Source organism: Ranitomeya imitator, chromosome 4, assembly GCF_032444005.1.
Source record: "Ranitomeya imitator isolate aRanImi1 chromosome 4, aRanImi1.pri, whole genome shotgun sequence".
NCBI lineage: Eukaryota > Metazoa > Chordata > Amphibia > Anura > Dendrobatidae > Ranitomeya > Ranitomeya imitator.
The window spans coordinates 646,305,853-646,325,743 of NC_091285.1; the positions used below are offsets into that span (position 1 = coordinate 646,305,853).

General features: G+C 45.3%; 1 protein-coding gene across 1 annotated transcript; it reads right to left on the minus strand.

The window, feature by feature from the left end:
- Nucleotides 1-5,362: 5,362 nt before the first annotated feature.
- On the minus strand, nucleotides 5,363-18,782 carry SFTPC (surfactant protein C). Its single transcript, XM_069762186.1, has 5 exons — nucleotides 18,713-18,782; nucleotides 11,018-11,170; nucleotides 8,481-8,600; nucleotides 7,547-7,654; nucleotides 5,363-7,181 (listed from the first exon to the last, which is right to left on the minus strand). The coding sequence occupies exons 1-5, from the start codon at nucleotides 18,749-18,751 to the stop codon at nucleotides 7,074-7,076; spliced, it is 528 nt and encodes a 175-aa protein (XP_069618287.1). The 5' UTR covers nucleotides 18,752-18,782; the 3' UTR covers nucleotides 5,363-7,073.
- Nucleotides 18,783-19,891: the final 1,109 nt, after the last annotated feature.

Below are 19,891 nucleotides of genomic sequence, written 5' to 3' on the forward strand. Positions count from 1 at the left end.
TGGCCAGTTTGAAGGCAAGTCCAGAGTCCCCTTGTCCAGCTGGAAATCAGTAGCCTTCCTTTGCGCTGCAGTGTTGTAGTCCCTTACTGCTAAGCTTCTCATAAGGTCCTCACAACTGTTGTAGATGTTATCGATGTTATGTCTCTCTCTCTGTCCCCCAGATTGGATAGGACAAACCCGTATGATTGGTGGCTTGAGGAGGTTTATAGGGACTCTATCATGCCCCAGCCTCTAAGGGGTGCCACCGTGCCTCCTGGGTGTAGGGCGGACAGGTAACGTGAAATTAGCTGTCCTGCTGGTCTCTGGAGCAAGGCATAAAGGTCATTACTCCCTCGGTGTTCCGGCTACCGGGATTCTGCGCCTCAGAAGGAGGCAGCCTGTGTAGGTCTGGTCCCCTCCTGATATCCACTCCTTTGCTAAGACATCTTGGCACGCTCGCTGTAATACAATTCTCCTTCGATGTCTCTTTCTAAGAACTGCAGCTCTGAGGGCATGCACAGCTCTGTATCCTTCTCCTTTGCTCTCTGACAGGATCCCACCCCTGCCAGGGACCAACTACCTGAGCGGAGCTCAGCCAGCAACTAACTAACTTTCCCTACAGGCAACCAGTTTTACCTAAGTGTGGAGAGTGACCTAATAAATAGGAGCAAGAGCTCCCCCTGGTGGCCTGGAGTGTGAAATGTGCTGCATGTTTGTGGTACCTGGATGCAGTTATCCTTCTTTGCCTCCCCTAGAGGAGAATTACATTACTGCAATGACCAGGACCCTGGGGAGCTGCTCATAGACATGAGGGATCCCTGCTCTACATGTTCAGAAGCAGCATGGAGGAAATTATCATAGAATCATATAACGTTACAGTTGCATGTGACCTCCAGGGTCATGGTGTCCAACCCGCTGCTCAATGCAGGATACACTAAGCCATCTCAGACAGATGTCTGTTCTGCCTCTGAAGACTTCCATTGAAGGAGAACTTACAACCTCTCGCGGCAGCCTGTTCCACTCATTGATCACTCTCACTATCAGAATTTTCACTGTATCTTCTCCCTTTCAGTTTCATCCCATTGCTTCTCGTGTCTCCATGTGCAAATGAGAATAACAATGATCCCTCTACACTGTGACATCCTTTCAGATATTGGTAGACAGCTATTAAGTCTCCTATTTTTTGCAAGCTAAACATTCCCAGATCCTTTAACCGTTCCTCGTAGGATATACTTTGCAGTCCACACACCATCCTGGTAGCTCTTCTCTGAACTTGCTCCAGTTTGTTGATGTCTTTTTTTTTTAAATGTGGTGCCCAGAGCTGGACACAGTATTCCAGATGAGGCCTGACCAAGAAGTAGAGAGGGATAATTACTTCACGTGATCTAGACTCTATGCTTCTCCTAATACATCCTAGAACTGTGTTTGCTTTTTGCTGCTGCATCACACTGCTGACTCATGTGCAGTCTGTAATCTATTAGTATACCCAAATCTTTTTCACGCGTGCTGTTGCTTAGTTCTATTTCTCCCATTCTGTAGATGTAATTTTCGTTTTTCTTGCCCAAATGTAGAATCTTGCATTTCTCCCTATTAAATACCATTCTATTAGTTGCTGCCCATTGTGAAAGCTTATCTAGATTCTTCTCAATCCTTTATCTGTCTTCTCTAGTGATATATAGGAGTACTGAGCAGTGGTGCTGGGAATCCAACCCCGAGGTGAAATAAAACATTTAGTAGAAATATGCAGCACAATTTGTTTATTGCTTAACTTTTCTCTTTCTGTCTGCTCCTCCTTTTCACTGCCCTCTAATACGTAGCTGGGCCACTTCTCCTACTGTCAGCCATTGACTAGCTATGGGGATATCATTATGTGGGGGTGTCATACTGTTTGGGGGGACATGGGGTTATCATACTGTGAGTTTTGGTGATATTATACTGTGGGAAGTGACTGGGGGCATCATACTCTGGGGGGAGGTCACTTTAAGGGAACCATACTGTGCTGATAGTGTAGAGGTCAGCCTGGGGCGTAGTCGTGGCGGAGCTCATCATGCTTGGTGTGCCCTGACCTTCCTCCACATATAAATCACCTTTCAATTTCAGTTTACTTGTTTCTCTGTACACTGCGCTGTCGGGGTTCCTCCTTGGTTCTCCAGGCTCACCTCTGGCCATTTGTGTAATAATAGAGACACAGTCCAGTAGTAACTCATGCCGCAGAACTTTACTTTCAAAACTTCGCAGTACATCCAGGTTCAACACAACATTCTCAGCAGATGTCACATTACACATCATTACAGATTTCCCTTTGTTTTTCAACCTGTCACACAGCTTGAGATCAGGTCGTGCCGCAGTGTACGTTTTCTCAGCGTCCTCCCTCTTTAGGCTCACTTCCACTGGGTGTTCCTTCAGCCGTTTCGTGCCAGATCTGAGAGCATCTACCCAGGCTAGAAACTGCCACATGGTGAGCGACCTGCCTCTCTGTAATGCTGTGTCCACCTTTTTAGCTTCCATCCTTGAAGCCCCAGCTTCTGCAATACCTGCAGCTGTTTTTGTGCTGTTTCCCATGCACTGGATGTCTGGGCACTCTCTTGAGATCAACATTACGGGGTATCTATTTTACTCCTGGCAACTTAAGCCCTTCTAAGTTTTATGGGTGCCCAGGCCCTATGAACTCTAAACAGAAAGCTCCCTTCCTTTTACTACCATGACCCCTCCTACATTAACTATTTACATTGATCCGGAGCATTGCTAGTCTATGTGTACATAATTCCCCCATCTAGTGGTCCAATATGTGTACTGTGCTCTCCCTGCAAACCACGCATTTGGTACAGCCACAGGAAAATTAAAATAAGTACGTTCAATATCTATACATATATATATATAGCAGCATATATATAGCAGCATTAAATATACATTTTAACAGCAGTACCAGACAATGTATATACATTTACACATACTCCACCCTGGGACATGCACAGGGGCTCAGGACGGCTACTGCGACCCCCTTACAGTAGGCTGGGGCATCAAACTATGGGGGTTGCTGTGAGGGCCTCATAATGTATGTGGATTAACTGTGAGGATATCATACTGTGTGTGGACACTGTAAACATCATTATGTGTTGAGGTTGTGGAAGTGTTATACTGTGTGGGAGAGCACTGTTGGGACACCATACTGTGCATGTGAGGGTTAATGTGAGGATCAATTCTGTACTGTGTTTATGGGGGTGGGGGGCTTTTTTTGGGCATCATACTGTATGAGGGCCATGGAGGTGGTATTTCAGTGTGTGAGAACACAAAGGGACAGCACAATTACTGTGTACAAGCTGTAATACACGTCCCTTGTATGCCCTTATTTGTCTGCGCCTATATGATGACCCTGCCTACTCTGCCAAATATTGTCTTTATTTTAAGGGTAGGACCCTTGCTTTGGGGCCACATGATTTTTTTGTATGCATCTGTTTCTGAACAGTCTGATCAATATATTCCCACTGGTAGAAAGCCCACCACAAGACTGGGGGTCCCATTCTTCTGCACTGTGATCGTGATTGAATGGTGGTGCATGGTTGCACACTTCCACTCATGCAACAAAGTGACGTGTGTCTGTTCTGCTCCAATCAATCATGAGGTCAGCGAGGAGAAATGGTGGATCAGGCCCCCACTTCACATGATTGGTGGGGCTTTCCAGACAAGCGGACCCAGTGACCTGACATTTAACACCCCTTGAAGTGTAATAATATTAACATTCTTTGTATTTTGTTACTGATGTCTCCCGGAGAGAACAAGGCGGCAGGTCCTCATATACGGTGTACAGAGTACTTCATATTTATACATAATGATGGCAACTTGGACCCAACTTGATAAATGACAGATGTGGCGTCCAGCCCTGTGAGATCAGCGTTACCCGTAATAATATGCTATTCCTTGTAGCTGCCAAACTGTGAAATGTTCTACCGTTTGCCTGGAGGGTCCACCTACCAGTGACTTCATCTTCTTGGCTTCCTCGCGTCCTCATACAACTCCGGAATATTTTACCGGTCTGGTTTTCTTCAATGGTTGGTGATGCACATGCAGGATACAGCTCCTTGTCATAAGGCGATAAAACAAACCACCCTGACGTCTTACATGCGCAAATAACCCAATAGGAACGGCACAGATGAAACCATCGGGCAATGCTGTGAAATAAATACCAGGGAATGTCTATCACAGAAGGAGCACCGGTGGTGCCTTTAGAAGAGAAAGCTCTTCATCCCGTTCTTTAGAAGGACCCCCTTATAGGGCTGTCTTATGGATGGACAAACTGTGTGGGGACCTCATACTGTGCGGGATAGTGGGGGGTTCACTGGGGCCATCAGCCATCTTAGGCATGTGACCACCATAAGGTCCATTTAGATATTCTGTGGCACTGCTATGTAGGCGCTGTGGGGCAGTATTATAATTCTGTGGTTGGACTGTATAAAAAGGCGCAAACAGAAGTTACAGCACAGAACATGGAGTCCAGTGTAAAGCTACCCTGTCAGCTGCCCCAGTAACATTATTATACAAGGGTGTTAATAATTGTCACTCTTCGTTCAGATAAATTCTCTGATGGCAATTACCACTTATCTTGTCCTTTTGCTTTCAGTCATAATAGAGAGGGCTTTCAGTTGAGCGCAGACGAGCCATTTGACAATAGTAGGAGAAATGCATGCAAAGAAATGAGGGAAAGCAAGTGACAGCTCCTATAGTGCTGGCAGAATGATGATGATGAAGAGGGACCACCCACTCAATAAGAGTAGACGGTAAGTTACAAAGTTTGGGAATCTGGACAGGTCCTCGACATGTTAGGCTGGTATTACAAATAAAAAAATAGTGCCGCACACCTTTAGTATAAATGTAATGTACAGGTGCACAAATACGCTGTGTCCAATATACACACATATATATACATGATGCATCAGCACACTGTGATTGCTGCAAACGTTAAAAACGTAAAGTACTTAGCTGTTTTTTTGATCAAAGAGCACAAAAGTGCCCAATCACGTCAAGGTGTACCTTTAATATGGGTGGTTCCCAGCTACTATATGTCTTACCTTTGTATGTGACAAACCGGGTCTCATGTGAATGGGAAGTGAAAAGGAAATCAGGCGCAGCTCACAATTAAAAGCTTGTGTGAAAAAGATGGGTGGATAAGGATGCTGAGCCCTGGAGGCGTCCTCATCCACCAATATGTACTACAAAAATAGATAAAATAGGGCCGCACGCCAATAGTATTAAATTAATGTACAGGTGCACAAATATGTTATGTGGCCTTTATACAAACATGTCCGAAAGTGATGGCACCATTAAAATTGTTCCAGAACAGCAAGTATTTCTCCCAGAAAATTATTGCAATTACATATGTTTTGTTATACACATGTTTATTTCCTTTGTGTGCATTGAAACAGCACACAAAAATATAGGAAAAAGGTAAATTGGACATGTTTGCACACAAAACCCCCAAAATGGGCCGGACAAAATTATTGACACTTTTCCAAAATTGTTGGTAAATAACTTTGTTTGACGCATGTGATGCTCGTTCACAGTCACCTGTGGCAAGTAACAGGTGAGGGAAATATGAAAATCACACATGAAACCAGATAAAAGGGGAGAAGTTGACTCAATCTTTGCATTGTGTGTCTGTGTGTGCTACACTACGCATGGAGAACAGGAAGAGAAGAGAACTGTCTGAGGACTTGAGAACCAAAATTGTCTAAAAATATCAACAATTTCATGGTACAAGTCAATCTCTAGAGATCTTGATTTTCCTTTGTCTACAGTGCCCAACATAATCAAGAAGTTTTCGACCCATGGCACTGTAGCTAATCTCCCTGTATGTGCACAGCAGAGAAAAATTGATGAAGGTTGCAATGCAGGTTAGTCAGAATGGTGGATAAGCAGCCCCAAATCAAGATCAAAAGAAATCCAAGCTGTCCTGAAGGCCCACGGTGCATCAGTGTCAGTCCACATTTGAATGGAATGAAACACTATGGCAGGAGACACAGGAGGACCCCGCTGCTGACACAGAGACATAAAAAAAAGCTAGTTTGCCAAATTGTACACGAATAAGCCAAAATCCTTCCGGGAAAGCAACTCGTGGACAGATGAGACCAAGATAGAGCTTTTGGTAAAGCATATAATTCTGCCTGTTTACCGAAAATGGAATGAGACTTAGACAGAAAAGAAAACTGTACCTACAGTCAAATATGGTGGAGGTTCTAAGAGGTTTTGGGGTTGTTTTGCTGCCTTTGGCACTGGGTCCCTTGACTGTTTGCAAGGCAGGATGAAATCTGAAGATTACCAAAGGATTTTGGGTGCAATATAGTGCCCAGTGTCAGAAGCTGTATAAAGGTCTGGGCCGCATGGAGAACATTCTAGTCTGTTTCATTTAATTAGTAGAGTAGAAATAATTTTCACCAGCATGCTACACAGCAGACATCCCTCTCGTCAGGTAGGGAACCTGTTGTTAAAAATACAGACACAGATATACAAATTCACATTCGGATGCTCCAAGTCAATAGATCTCAGTCCTCATTGAATGCTGAAAATTTTATTTAGCAAAATTTCGATTTGAATGTCAGTCCTCATTGAATGCTGAAAATTTTATTTAGCAAAATTTCGATTTGAATGTCATTTTCTGTAATACATTTCTGACATGAAGACGGGGACAATGAACATTCAAGTTCGTATATAGCATCCAGGAATTGAGGTTCAGGTGGAAGAAAGCATGCACATGCAGGGACGCAGGGTGTATACATTATGATGTGCCATAGTCCTGTACATCCAACCATTACATGGCTACTCAGGAGTACAGCATATCATGGCTGGGTATTGTATGGGCAGTGATGGAAACATGGCAGACTATAATAGTGCAGTAAGATGTGTGGTCCAGGGGTCATCAGCTGCGGAAGTTATTTTACATGGGACCATATGTAGAGGTATAATATATACGGTATCTATCGGCTGCATCTGGCAGATACTAATGGGTGCAGTACATAAGAGTAAATTGAATAACGTGTCTGGACATGGTAGGTGGAAGTGTGTGGACACACAGATGGTCACGTGGCATAGAAAAATGTCCATTAGGTCCAGTAGACCGGCAGGTCTCCGCACAGCACTTGGATGGTGGTGCCCAGGATGGAAGGATCACTCACCAGCTTAAGGGGGTCGTTCTGCTTGCCAGAGCCCAGCTAAGGGTGAAGAAAAAAAGAATATAATATTTAGTAATGCAAGAATCACTTTTCATTTAGAAGAGCGCAATTGACCAAGGAAGGTCAGTAGAGTTGAGCAAAAAGATTCGCAGGGCCTCAGTCCTGCAGCCACGCCAATGTCTGCTGCGCCAGAGCCCTGTAAGACTCCTCCTGCGAGTTTCCTATATGGCCCCACGCCATCGTCATGCAGTATGCCGCGCCATGCCTAATAATCGAAGCAAAGGGGATGCCGAAGAAGTTTGCAGGGCTCTGGTCCATCGGATACAGACTGTCAACGTGAAACTGTGAAAAGTGAGATTAAAGGATCAGTTTAGTTGGTGACATGTGCCGCCCTGGCAGTTTACCTTGCTCAGCACATTTTCGGCAATGCTCTGGAGACTCTGCACGCGTTCTGGTTCCATGTGTGTGATGTAACACGCGTTTCCAGGCCGGGGGCGGGTGCAGATCAACAGCTGGAAATATAGATATGGTTTACGGCACTGGACTTGGCCGTTGTTAGAGGCGCGTCAATCATACTGGGTGTAGATCGTGGTACGAAAGGGAACAGGGGACAAGGCTGTGTCTCATTATTTCTGAATATATCCCAATAACTACAGTCTATACTGTATATTACAGGAATCCCCATCTGAGCAGTTACATATATATTATTAAAGGGGTCTTCCGACAATTCAAAGTTATTTCTTACTGACTGCTGGGGGTCCAAGCACTGCAACCCCAAAAATGGAGCTCTATCACTTATGCTGAGCGCCATGCAGTGATCCTGCAGGGACAACTCCTGTGCCGGATAATTGCCATGACGTATTGGTAAGTCATATGACGGCAAGTCACTGCAAAAAATGGCCTACTGGGACGTTTGGGAATACAAAAGATTACCCAATTCTCTGCGATTTCCATCAGTCTCATAGACAATGAGTGGCGCAAATGTTGACCCTGTGCATCTTTTCGACATTCAAGATGAGGAGTTCTCTGAAGTTCTGGGGATCCCAGAGATCAGTAAGTCATTAGTATTAAAAAAAATCTTTTGTTTACCACTAAAAAAATTTCAGATGTTGTCAGACGTTGGACACCAGCCGATCAGACATTGATGACCTATCTAAAATACAGGTCATCAATCAAAAAGTAGTGGACAACCTCTTTAACATTTCTGGAATAACCCTCAAAATGCTGAGCTCTAGACCACCTGGGTACTACACTACCCATCACCAACCTTTGTAAAAATGTATGACTGTATGACTACTTCTGCGCCCTCCAAACATACATCAGTAACGATCGCGGTACCTTGCTATAGTCGTACACGACACTGTCTGAAGTGTTGATGCCGGTGTCGAGGTGGAAGGTTGCCACTCCAGCACTTCTTAGCTTGGCATTGGCTCCATCCTGCAGGGACATCTGGAAAATCTAAAGACAAAGAGAAACAACAGTGAAGATCTTTGTGCACAAATACAGTATATACACCATGGCACTGCACTGCGGACATTATTGCCAGCAAGAGGAAACTATTGCAAATGGTTAATTTTTAGTGAGGACATTTAATTAAAGGAGTTATTTGATTTATAAGACCATCTTTCTTTCTGAATTGTAAATACAGTGAGTGGTCTTTAATCGGAGCTAAGAACATCCATACAGCGGGTCTCTCGCTCTGCAAGACCCAATAGGGGCCTGCTATGCCCACACAATCCAAATGTGTAATGCTTCTTATTGCCTGTGGTGGCGCTGCAGGGAGATTGAACACCTCCAGTTGGTTCATCCGCATATTGCAGCTGATCACTTGGGGTCTCAGCAGCCATACGCCTTATGATATTTTATGATGTGATATTATGATGTGTATTCCTGCTTAAATGATCCCTTCAGCTCTGCTACACCTGTACTTATAATAGCCATCTTATAATATTGCAAGACGTGGTAATGGATATTTGCTCAAAAAGATGAATTATAATGATGCATTAAAGAGGCTCTCCGGAAATAAAAAGAAAAATAGCGAAAGGACATCTCATTTGAAATTAGTTTCTAAATATGACCACCGCCTTGTTTCACTGACAGAAACCTGTCATAAACTATTAATAGGACAGGAGCATGTGAGCATGTGCAATAGGAAGCTCCTCTGCTGTGACCTGAAGACAACTTGACAGTACATTGAATAGGTCATCTCTAGGTCACAGCAGCCTCTCAGTATTCAGACAGACGGGGTGGACAGCAGTGTGAGCAGCCTCTTCTTACATCAGCGCCCCTGGTATCCCCAGTATTAGATCAGATAGACAGGGTGGCCAGCAGTGTGAGCAGCCTCTTCTTACATCAGCACCTCTATTATCTGCAGTATTAGATCAGATAAACAGGGTGGCCAGCAGTGTGAGCAGCCTCTTCTTACATCAGCACCTCTATTATCTGCAGTATTAGATCAGATAAACAGGGTGGCCAGCAGTGTGAGCAGCCTCTTCTTACTTCAGCACCTCTGGTATCTCCAGTATTAGATTAGATAGACAGGGTGGACAGTAGTGTGAGCAGCCTCTTATTACCTCAGCACCCCTGGTATATCCAGTATTGGATCAGATAGACAGGGTGGACAGTAGTGTGAGCAGCCTCTTCTTACCTCAGTACCTCTGGTATCTCCAGTATTAGATCAATTAGACAGGGTGGACAGTAGTGTGAGCAGCCTCTTCTTACCTCACTACCCCTGGTATCTCCAGTATAAGATCAATTAGACAGGGTGGACAGTAGTGTGAGCAGCCTTTTCTTACCTCAGTACCTCTGGTATCCCCAGTATTAGATCAGATAGACAGGGATGACAGCAGTGTGAGCAGCCTCTTCCTACCTCAGCACCCCTGGTATCTCCAGTATTAGATCACATAGACAGGGTGGACAGCAGTGTGAGCAGCCTCTTATTACTTCAGCACCTCTGGTATCTCCAGTATTAGATCAATTAGACAGGGTGGACAGCAGTGTGAGCAGCCTCTTCTTACCTCACTACCCCTGGTATCTCCAGTATAAGATCAATTAGACAGGGTGGGCAGTAGTGTGAGCAGCCTTTTCTTACCTCAGTACCTCTGGTATCCCCAGTATTAGATCAGATAGACAGGGATGACAGCAGTGTGAGCAGCCTCTTCCTACCTCAGCACCTCTGGTATCCCCAGTATTAGATCAGATAGACAGGGCGGACAGCAGTGTGAGCAGCCTCTTCCTACCTCAGCACCCCTGGTATCTCCAGTATTAGATCACATAGATAGGGTGGACAGCAGTGTGAGCAGCCTCTTATTACTTCAGCACCTCTGGTATCTCCAGTATTAGATCAATTAGACAGGGTGGACAGCAGTGTGAGCAGCCTTTTCTTACCTCAGTACCTCTGGTATCCCCAGTATTAGATCAGATAGACAGGGATGACAGCAGTGTGAGCAGCATCTTCTTACTTCAGCACCTCTGGTATCTCCAGTATTAGATCAGATAGACAGGGTGGACAGCAGTGTGCCAGCATCGGCAGCGAATTGAGGTGTTGTCATTTTGTCACCTGTGTCAGGACACTGCTTGAGGCCTACAGCAGCCTATGACTCCTTGGTCTACCACAAGGTCCATATGTATCTGAATCATATTGATGCTGATGCAGTTCAAAGTTGCGCTTTCCCAGAGATTTGAAGTTCTGAAAGAGAAGTCTGGGGCAAGTGCACTGCCTTAGATCTAGGGTGCTGCCAATTCCATTTTTTAGGGGTGCAAAATTTCAAAATAAAAACTTTTTTTGTCCCTAAGAATTTTGAGCTCAGGGCTATTACACTTGTAACCTCTCCACACTACGTCATTGGTGGCTATTACATGTGTCTCTTTCTTACCGTCTCTGTGTGTTTCTGGCTCATAAACACACCCATCAAGAGGAACCCAAGAAGAACCAGAACCAGGACTACTACAATCACCACCACACATAGGAGCTTCTTAACATGGCCGAGACATGGAATACGAGGTATGGGAAGCAGCTCTGAATATACCTGGAAAAAAAGAAGACACTGGATAAAGCACCGTGTTTATGTATGTACGTATGTACAGTATATATGTGTGTATGTACAGTATAAATATGTGTCTATGTATACATATATACTAGATGGTGGCCCAATTCTAACGCATCGGGTATTCTAGAATATGTATGTAGTTTATTTATGAAGTTTTCAGAATAATGCAATTTATACACAGGATTCGGCCGGCCTGGCGCGACCAATTAGCAAAGCGTGGTTCAAATTCCGTGCCAATTCGCGGGCGGACTGCGACTGTCGTTGATTGTTCGCGGCGGGCGTGACCAATCAGTGAAGCCAGGGCCGGCTCCAGGTTTTTGAGGGCCCTGGGCGAAAGAGTCTCAGTGGGCCTCCTCTTTAACACATACCACGATTCATGATGCACAGATACAGCAGAGAAATATACCACAGCCAAGTAGCATATAACACAGCCCACATAGTATATAACACAGCCCATGTAGTATATAGCACAACCACATAGTATATAGAACAGCCACGCAGTATATAACACAGCCACGTAGCATATAGCACAGCTCACGTAGTAAATAGCACACACACGTAGTATATTGCCCAGCAATGTAGTATATAACAGCCACATAGTATATTGCCCAGCCACATAGTATATAGCACAGCCCACGTAGTATATTGCCCAGCCACGTAGTATATAGCATAGCCAAGTAGCATATAACACAGCCCACGTAGTATATAACACAGCCCATGTAGTATATAACACAGCCACGTAGTATATAGCAGAGCCACGTAGTATATAAGACAGCCATGTAGTATATTGCCCAGCCACATAGTATATAGCACAGCCCACGTAGTATATTGCCCAGCCACGTAGTATATTGCCCAGCCACATAGTATATAGCACAGCCACGTAGCATATAACACAGCCCACGTAGTATATAACACAGCCCATGTAGTATATAACACAGCCACGTACTATATAGCAGAGCCACGTAGTATATAACACAGCCACATAGTATATTGCCCAGCCACATAGTATATAGCACAGTGCACGTAGTAAATAGCACAGCCCACGTAGTATATTGCCCAGCCACGTAGTATATAGCACAGCCACGTAGTATATAGCACAGCCACGGAGTATATAACACAGCCCATGTAGTATATTGCACAGCCACGTAGTATATTGCACAGCCACAGAGTATATAGCACAGCCACGTAGTATATAGCACAGCCCACATAGTATATAGCACAGCCCACTTAGTATATAGCACAGGACACATAGTATATTGTCCAGCCACGTAGTATATTGCCCAGCGACATAGTATATTGCCCAGCGTTGTAGTATATTGCCCAGCCACGCAGTATATTGCCCAGCCACATAGTATATTGCTCAGCCACGTAGTATATTGCCCAGCCACGTAGTATATAGCACAGAGATGTAGTATATAACACAGCCCACGTAGTATATAGCAATGTGGGCACCATATCTCTGTTAAAAAAAGAATTAAAATAAAAAATAGTTTTATACTTACCATCCGTCAGCCTCCCCGGATCCAGCTGAGGCGTTTACCGATGCTCCTCGCGACGCTCTGGTCCCAAGAGTGCATTGCGGTCTTGCGAGATGATGGCGTAGCGGTCTCGCGAGACCGTACGTCATCATCTCGTGAGACTGCAATGCATGGACCGGCCACCGGAGCGTCGCGAGGAGCAGGAAAGGCATCGGATGGATCCGGAAGGTCAGTATATAATGATTTTTTATTTTTTATTATTATTTTTAAGATAAGATCCCGCGCCAATGTCGCTGATTGGTCGCGCCGGCTGGGCGCGACCAATCAGAGAAGCATGATTTAAATCCCTTGCCAATGTCGCTGATTGGTCGCGCCGGCTGGGCCCGAGCAATCAGCGAAGCGGGATTTAAATCCCGCGCCAATGTCGCCCAATCAGCGAAGCGTGATTTAAATCCCTTGCCAATGTCGCTGATTGGTTGCGCCAGCTGGGCGCGAGCAATCAGCGAAGCAGGATTTAAATCCTGCAGCAACGTCGCTGATTGGTTGTGCCGGCTGGTCGTGACCAATCAGTGAAGCGGTGGGACCGGAGCATCGCGAGCTGCAGGAAAAGCTGCTGCGGAGGCGACGAAAGGTGAGAATATCATGATTTTTTATTTTTTTAATTATTTTTTTAACATTATATCTTTTTACTATCAATAGTAATAAATAGTAATAAATAGTAAAAGTTTGTCACATAGAGTTAATATCAGTGTTAACAGACTGCGTTACACCGCGTTATGCCGTTGTGTAACGCAGTCGGTTTAACGGACTGCTACAACGCTATGTGGGCAGCGGGCGCTGACTGGGGGGGGGAGTATAGAGGGGGCACTGACTGCAGGGGAGTAGGGAGCGGCCGGACTGTGCCCGTCGCTCCCAAGAGTCCATTGCGGTCTCGCGAGATGTTGACGTGCAGTCTCACGAGACCGCTACGTCATCATCTCGCGAGACCGCAATGCATGGAACGGTCACCGGAGCGTCGCGAGGAGCGGGAAAGGCCTGGGCTGGATCCGGAAGGTGAGTATATAATGATTTTTTATTTTTTTTATTATTTTTAACATTAGATCTTTTTATTATTGATGCTGCTTAGGCAGCATCAATAGGAAAAAGTTGGTCACACAGGGTTAATAGCAGCGTTAACGGAGTGCGTTACACCGCGGCATAACGCGGTCCGTTAACGCTGCCATTAACCCTGTGTGAGCTCTGACTGGAGGGGAGTATGGAGCGGGCACTGACTGCAGGGAGTAAGGAGCTGCAATTTTGCCGCCGGACTATGCCCGTCGCTGATTGTTCGTGGCTGTTTTGCCGCGACCACTCAGCGATTTGGGATTTCCGTGACAGACAGAAGGACAGACAGAAAGACGGAAGTGACCCTTAGACAATTATATAGTGGATATATATATATAGTATATATATAAGTATATGTATGGGCATATGTATATGTGTGTATGCTTAAATATGTGTGTGTGCATGTGTATATGTGTGTGTATGTTGGCCTGCAAGCTTGTTTGTTTGGCTTTCAATGTTATTGCCTTCTGCTGTCTTAAGGTACCGTCACACTAAGCGACGCTGCAGCGATACCGACAACGATCCGGATCGCTGCAGCGTCGCTGTTTGGTCGCTGGAGAGCTGTCACACAGACAGCTCTCCAGCGACCAACGATGCCGGCAACCAGGGTAAACATCGGGTTACTAAGCGCAGGGCCGCGCTTAGTAACCCGATGTTTACCCTGGTTACCAGCGTAAAAGTAAAAAAAAAATAAAACACTACATACTTACCTTCCGCTGTCTGTCCTTCGGCGCTCTGCTTCTCTGCCCTGTGTAAGCACAGCGGCCGGAAAGCACAGCGGTGATGTCACCGCTCTGCTTTCCGGCCGCTGTGCTTACACAGGGCAGAGAAGCAGAGCGCCGAGGGACAGACAGCGGAATGTAAGTATGTAGTGTTTTTTTATTTTTTACTTTTATGCTGGTAACCAGGGTAAACATCGGGTTACTAAGCGCGGCCCTGCGCTTAGTAACCCGATGTTTACCCTGGTTACCAGCGAAGACATCGCTGAATCGGCGTCACACACGCCGATTCAGCGATGTCAGCAGGAAGTCCAGTGACGAAATAAAGTGCTGGACTTTCTGCAGCGACCAACGACATCACAGCAGGATTCTGATCGCTGCTGTGTGTCAAACTGAACGATATCGCTAGCCAGGACGCTGCAACATCACGGATCGCTAGCGATATCGTTTAGTGTGATGGTACCTTAAAAGGGACCCTGTCACCGCCCCCCCCCCCCCCCAGGGTGTTTTTAAGTAAAAGAGCCATCTTCAGCAGCACTAAGGCTGCATTCTATGAAGGTGGCTCTAATGCTTAGTATCCCTAGGAATGGTGAAATAATCACTTTTATAAATTTCGCGCCATACCTGTATTGTGTCCCGGAGGTATGACTTCTCCCCCGGTGTCAACCGCCTCTGAGACGTCAATCATCCCCCTTTGTCTTCCGGGCGCTGCCTCCTCCTCTCTTTGTCGTGACGCCACCGGCGCCTTCATGTAGCGGAGGCCCCAGATCCCACCCCGCAGTGTGTTATGATGTATTCACACTGCGGCGCTGGGAATCTGGCGCATGTGCATTGGAGCGGGTCACCGTGCTCCATTGAAGATAGTGCTGATGTCTCGCGAGATTTGTGAAGTCTCGCTAGTCTTCGGCACTATCTTCAATGGAGCACGGTGACCCGCTCCACTGCGCATGCGCCAGATTCCCAGCCCCGAAGTGTGAATACATCATAAAACACTGCGGGGCGGGATCTGGGGCCTCCACTGCGCGCAGGCGCGATCTATTTACATCTCTTGATGTAAGTTCCAGGGCAGCGCGTACGGCGCATGCCTGAGAAATAATTGCAAAGTGCAGGCGCCGGTGACGGCACAAACAGAGAAGAGGCGGCGCCCAGTGGGATGATGGACGGCTGCGAGGCGCTTAAGTCAGGGAGAAATCATACCTATCTGACTCAAAACAGGTATGGCACGAAATTTATGAAAGTTATTATTTCACCGTTCCCAGGGATACTAAGCATTAGAGCCACCTTCACAGAATGCAGCCTTAGTGCTGCTGAAGGTGGCTCTATTACTTAAAAATGCTCTGGGGGGTAACAGGTTCCTTTTAAGTTAGTTGATTGATTGTTAACCAGTTAAGTTTGACCTAGATCTAAGAACAAACCTTCCTAATTCTTTAGGCAGAGCTAAGGGGAATGCACTTGTGTAAGAAAAAAATTGTGTGGATTTCATCGAAATACCATATATTTCAAAGCGCCAAGGCACTGAAACATGGCAGTTTTACAGAGCAGGAGACAAAAAAGACATTCAAAAAAACTTGTTCTTAACTAATTTGTTCTGCAAAACTTATTCACCCTATATAGTCATATAATTTATGTTCTAGCTGCTGCATTCACTCATATTTACCACCACCACCCTTTCACACACTCTGCGTACTCCATCCATAGGAGACCCTGCTCTTAAGGCCCCATCACACATAGCGAGTTTTGTGACGCAACAGCGATCTCAGTAGCGATCTCGCTATGTGTGACACGTAGCAGCGATCAGGCCCCTGCTGTGAGATCGCTGGTCGTGTCGGAATGGCCTGGGCCATTTTTTGATCGTTGAGGTCCCGCTGACATCGCTGAATCGGCGTGTGTGACGCAGGGCCGTGCTTAGTAACCCGATGTTTACCCTGGTTACCATCGTTAAAGTAAAAAAAACAAACGCTACATACTTACCTACCGCTGTCTGTCCCCGGCGCTCTGCTTCTCTGCTCTGGCTGTGAGCGGCGGGCAGCCGGAAAGCACAGCGGTGACGTCACCGCTCTGCTTTCCGGCCGCTGTGCTCACAGCCAGAGCAGAGAAGCAGAGCGCCGAGGACAGACAGCGGTAGGTAAGTATGTAGCGTTTGTTTTTTTTACTTTAACAATGGTAACCAGGGTAAACATCGGGTTACTAAGCACGGCCCTGCGCTTAGTAACCCGATGTTTACCCTGGTTACCCGGGGACTTCGGCATCGTTGAAGACAGTTTCAATGATGCCGAAGTCTTTCCCCTGATCGTTGGTCGCTGGAGAGAGCGGTCTGTGTGACAGCTCTCCAGCGACCAAACAGCGACGCTGCAGCGATCCGGATCGTTGTCGGTATCGCTGCAGCGTCGCTAAGTGTGACGGTACCTTTACACTCTCATATGTACAGCCCCCACACTCTTTCCACAATCTTAAACCACACAGATACATTCATTCCCAGCATACAACACAAGAAAAGCTCTCACAAATCACTTAATCATCTGCTCATTCTATTCTCCTCCTAGTAACAAAGAGATATCTCTCCTAACTCAGACCCTTCTTGTAATAGTAAGTTTATCTCCTTCCCTGGTACACTTAGAAACCCTGGGGATCTCATTAATATTCATTGCATTCCTTCTGTCTCCTTTAACTGTGCTCTCTGGAACTCATGGTCATCATGTAACAAACTCCTACATCCATTGCTTTTTCCATTCAAATTCACTTAAACTTCTAGCTCTTACTGAACCCTAGATCCAGCAGTTGGACACAACCACCGCTGCTGCTCTCTCGCATGGTGGCCTACATTTTTCACATAACCCCAGATCTGAGAGCAGACCGGGTGGAGGTGTTGGTCTGCTCCTTTCATCACAATGTGATTTTCAGGTAATCTCCCCAGTACCATTATGGTATGTTTCCACGGTCCGGATATATAGCACTTTGGACGCAGCAGATACCCGCTTTGTCCAAAGCGCTGCCTGCTTTTGTATGCGCGGTGATTCCGCATGTGTTCATTGAACAAATGCGGAATCACTGCATCCTATACATTGGACTGTGTAATTTATCTTGTGGTGACTGAGCGTCTCCGCAAGATAAATAGACATGCTGCAGTCTATGAAAACGTGCCGCATGTGCGTATACGCAAGTCTGCCACCTGCGTCTTTGAACGCATAGAGGAGATGGGATTTCATAAAATCCCCTCCACTATGCTGTAACATCTGGCCGCCGCGAATTGGACACTGCGCTGTATGCAGCGTCCAACCCTCAGCGTTTCCTGACCGTGGAAACATGCCCCTACTTATCATCCCTTAATAAGAATTTTATTTTTATAGAGCCAACATATTCCACAGCACTTCACAATTAAACAGAGACACACTGTCTTGACTTTTCCTGCCCTATTCCCTGTGAGTGGCAGTTATGTATCGCTCTCTGGACCCCTCCAGTCAGTTCTTCGATCACTTTGACAACTGACTTCCACACTTTCTATCCTGTGATCCCCACCCTAAACATGGGGGACTTTAACATCCCTATTCATAATCCCCTTTCCCCTTCTGCCCATCATTTATCCCTAACCTTCTCTCTCGGCCTTTCTCAACTTACTAACTCTCCTACACATGAAGATGAGAATACGCTGGAGTTGATTTTCTTGCGACTCTGTTCAGTGTATGACTATACTAATTCTCCTCTCTCGCTCTCTGACCACAACCATGTTTCATTGTCTGTATATAAATCACCCCACTCAGGACACCTCCACTTACCACATTTTAGGATGTAGGTGTCCGAGCATAGTTTCTATTTCTCCTTATTATTATGATTTATACTATGCAGCGATCACTCACTATTATTTTACTGGTGCCCACTTCCTCCAAATTATGGAGTAGAGGCAGATTCATTCAAGACAGATCTCTGTGCTCCCGATGGTCGGACCCCTGACGATCAGCAAATTGTCCCCTACTCAGTGAATAGGGAATAATTTGCCATTTTGGGAATAATCCTGAGAACTCACATTAGAAACCACGATATAAAATGACTATTTATTATGGAAAATTGCGTTAGTTGCTTATTCTCCACTATGAATTTAGGAGAGTGTTCTCATCCATGATACCAGTCGAGAGGATTACGGTTGGAACCACATCACCGATATCCATAGAAGTTCTATTCCTAGTCTGGCCATCACTAATCTCTAACCTCGCAGGTCCACTTACTGGTGGTGTGTCCATCAACACGGTCTTGCTCTGCTCCATGGCGGCCTGATTCCTCTCTGCTATCAGCAGGTTGTCTGTTTATCCCAAGCCCTGATCCACCATATATACCTGGACCTGTAGTCGCGTCATTGCTGTGAAGTGTCCTCAGACTCTATTACGACAGTTTACTTATACGTGAAAGTATTTAAGAACAGACATACTTCTGACATTTAAGAGGTTTCACTAAAACATTTTCTACCAGATGATGCACTTTGCTTAATGGTTTTTATTCTGCAATCAGCAGAGTTTTCTTAACCCCATATTTCCTTGTCTAATACAGTACATGACATCCTATGTTCCTGGCATTTGTAATGCTCCTATTCCCAAAGGTCTCAGATGACAAAAATCTGTCCACCCAAGGTAGACACTGGACTGCCACTAATAATTTGTATTTATATAGCCCCCATATTCTTCAGCACTTTACAATTAATTGGGGACATGTACAGACAATAAATTCAATACAAGGTAAGTTATATTAGGAGTGAGGCTCCTGCTCACAAGATTACAGCACTGATGAGGTGAAGTCAGTATCAACAAGTAAACATCTACATCCAGGGAAATTATAGGTGACCTATTTTCTTATTGAATCTTTTCTTTCTTTATGTCTCCATCTTGTCCAGAAACCATGACTTTCCACATCCACATCTCATTCCTGCAGTCCTCCCTCTTCTCTAGTCTTCTGCAGCACATCCTAAGGCTGGAGTCACATGCAACGCATAAAAATACGGTCTGTTTTTTACAGACTAAATACGCAGAAATGTTCCCTGAACAGTGATCCGTATGTCATCCGTTGGCAAGGTGTGGCTGCGTATTTTGCGCATGTAATCCTCCGTATGACATCCGTACAGCGAGATTTTCTCGCCGGCTTGCAAAATGGACATAGAATGGATCCATGGGCTCAAATATTCATGAAAACATATATACAGTCTACATATATATATATATATATATATATATATATATATATATATATATATATATATATATATATCAGTGAGACACATATATATATATTTATATTTAATACAGAGCTAGATAGCAGAAAAGCGGGTAATTCAATTGCCGGCTTTTGCTATCTCCTTATCAAACCCGACAGGATATGAGTAGTGATGAGCGAATATACTCGTTACTCGAGATTTC

Coding starts and splice junctions, on each gene's coding strand:
- SFTPC (XM_069762186.1), bottom strand. CDS start 18,751: ATGGAGCAGAGCAAGACCGTGTTGATGGACACACCACCA. Junction 11,171..18,712: donor TGTTGATGGACACACCACCA/GTAAGTGGACCT, acceptor CTTTTTTTCCAG/GTATATTCAGAGCTGCTTCC. Junction 7,655..8,480: donor TCGTGTACGACTATAGCAAG/GTACCGCGATCG, acceptor CTATATTTCCAG/CTGTTGATCTGCACCCGCCC.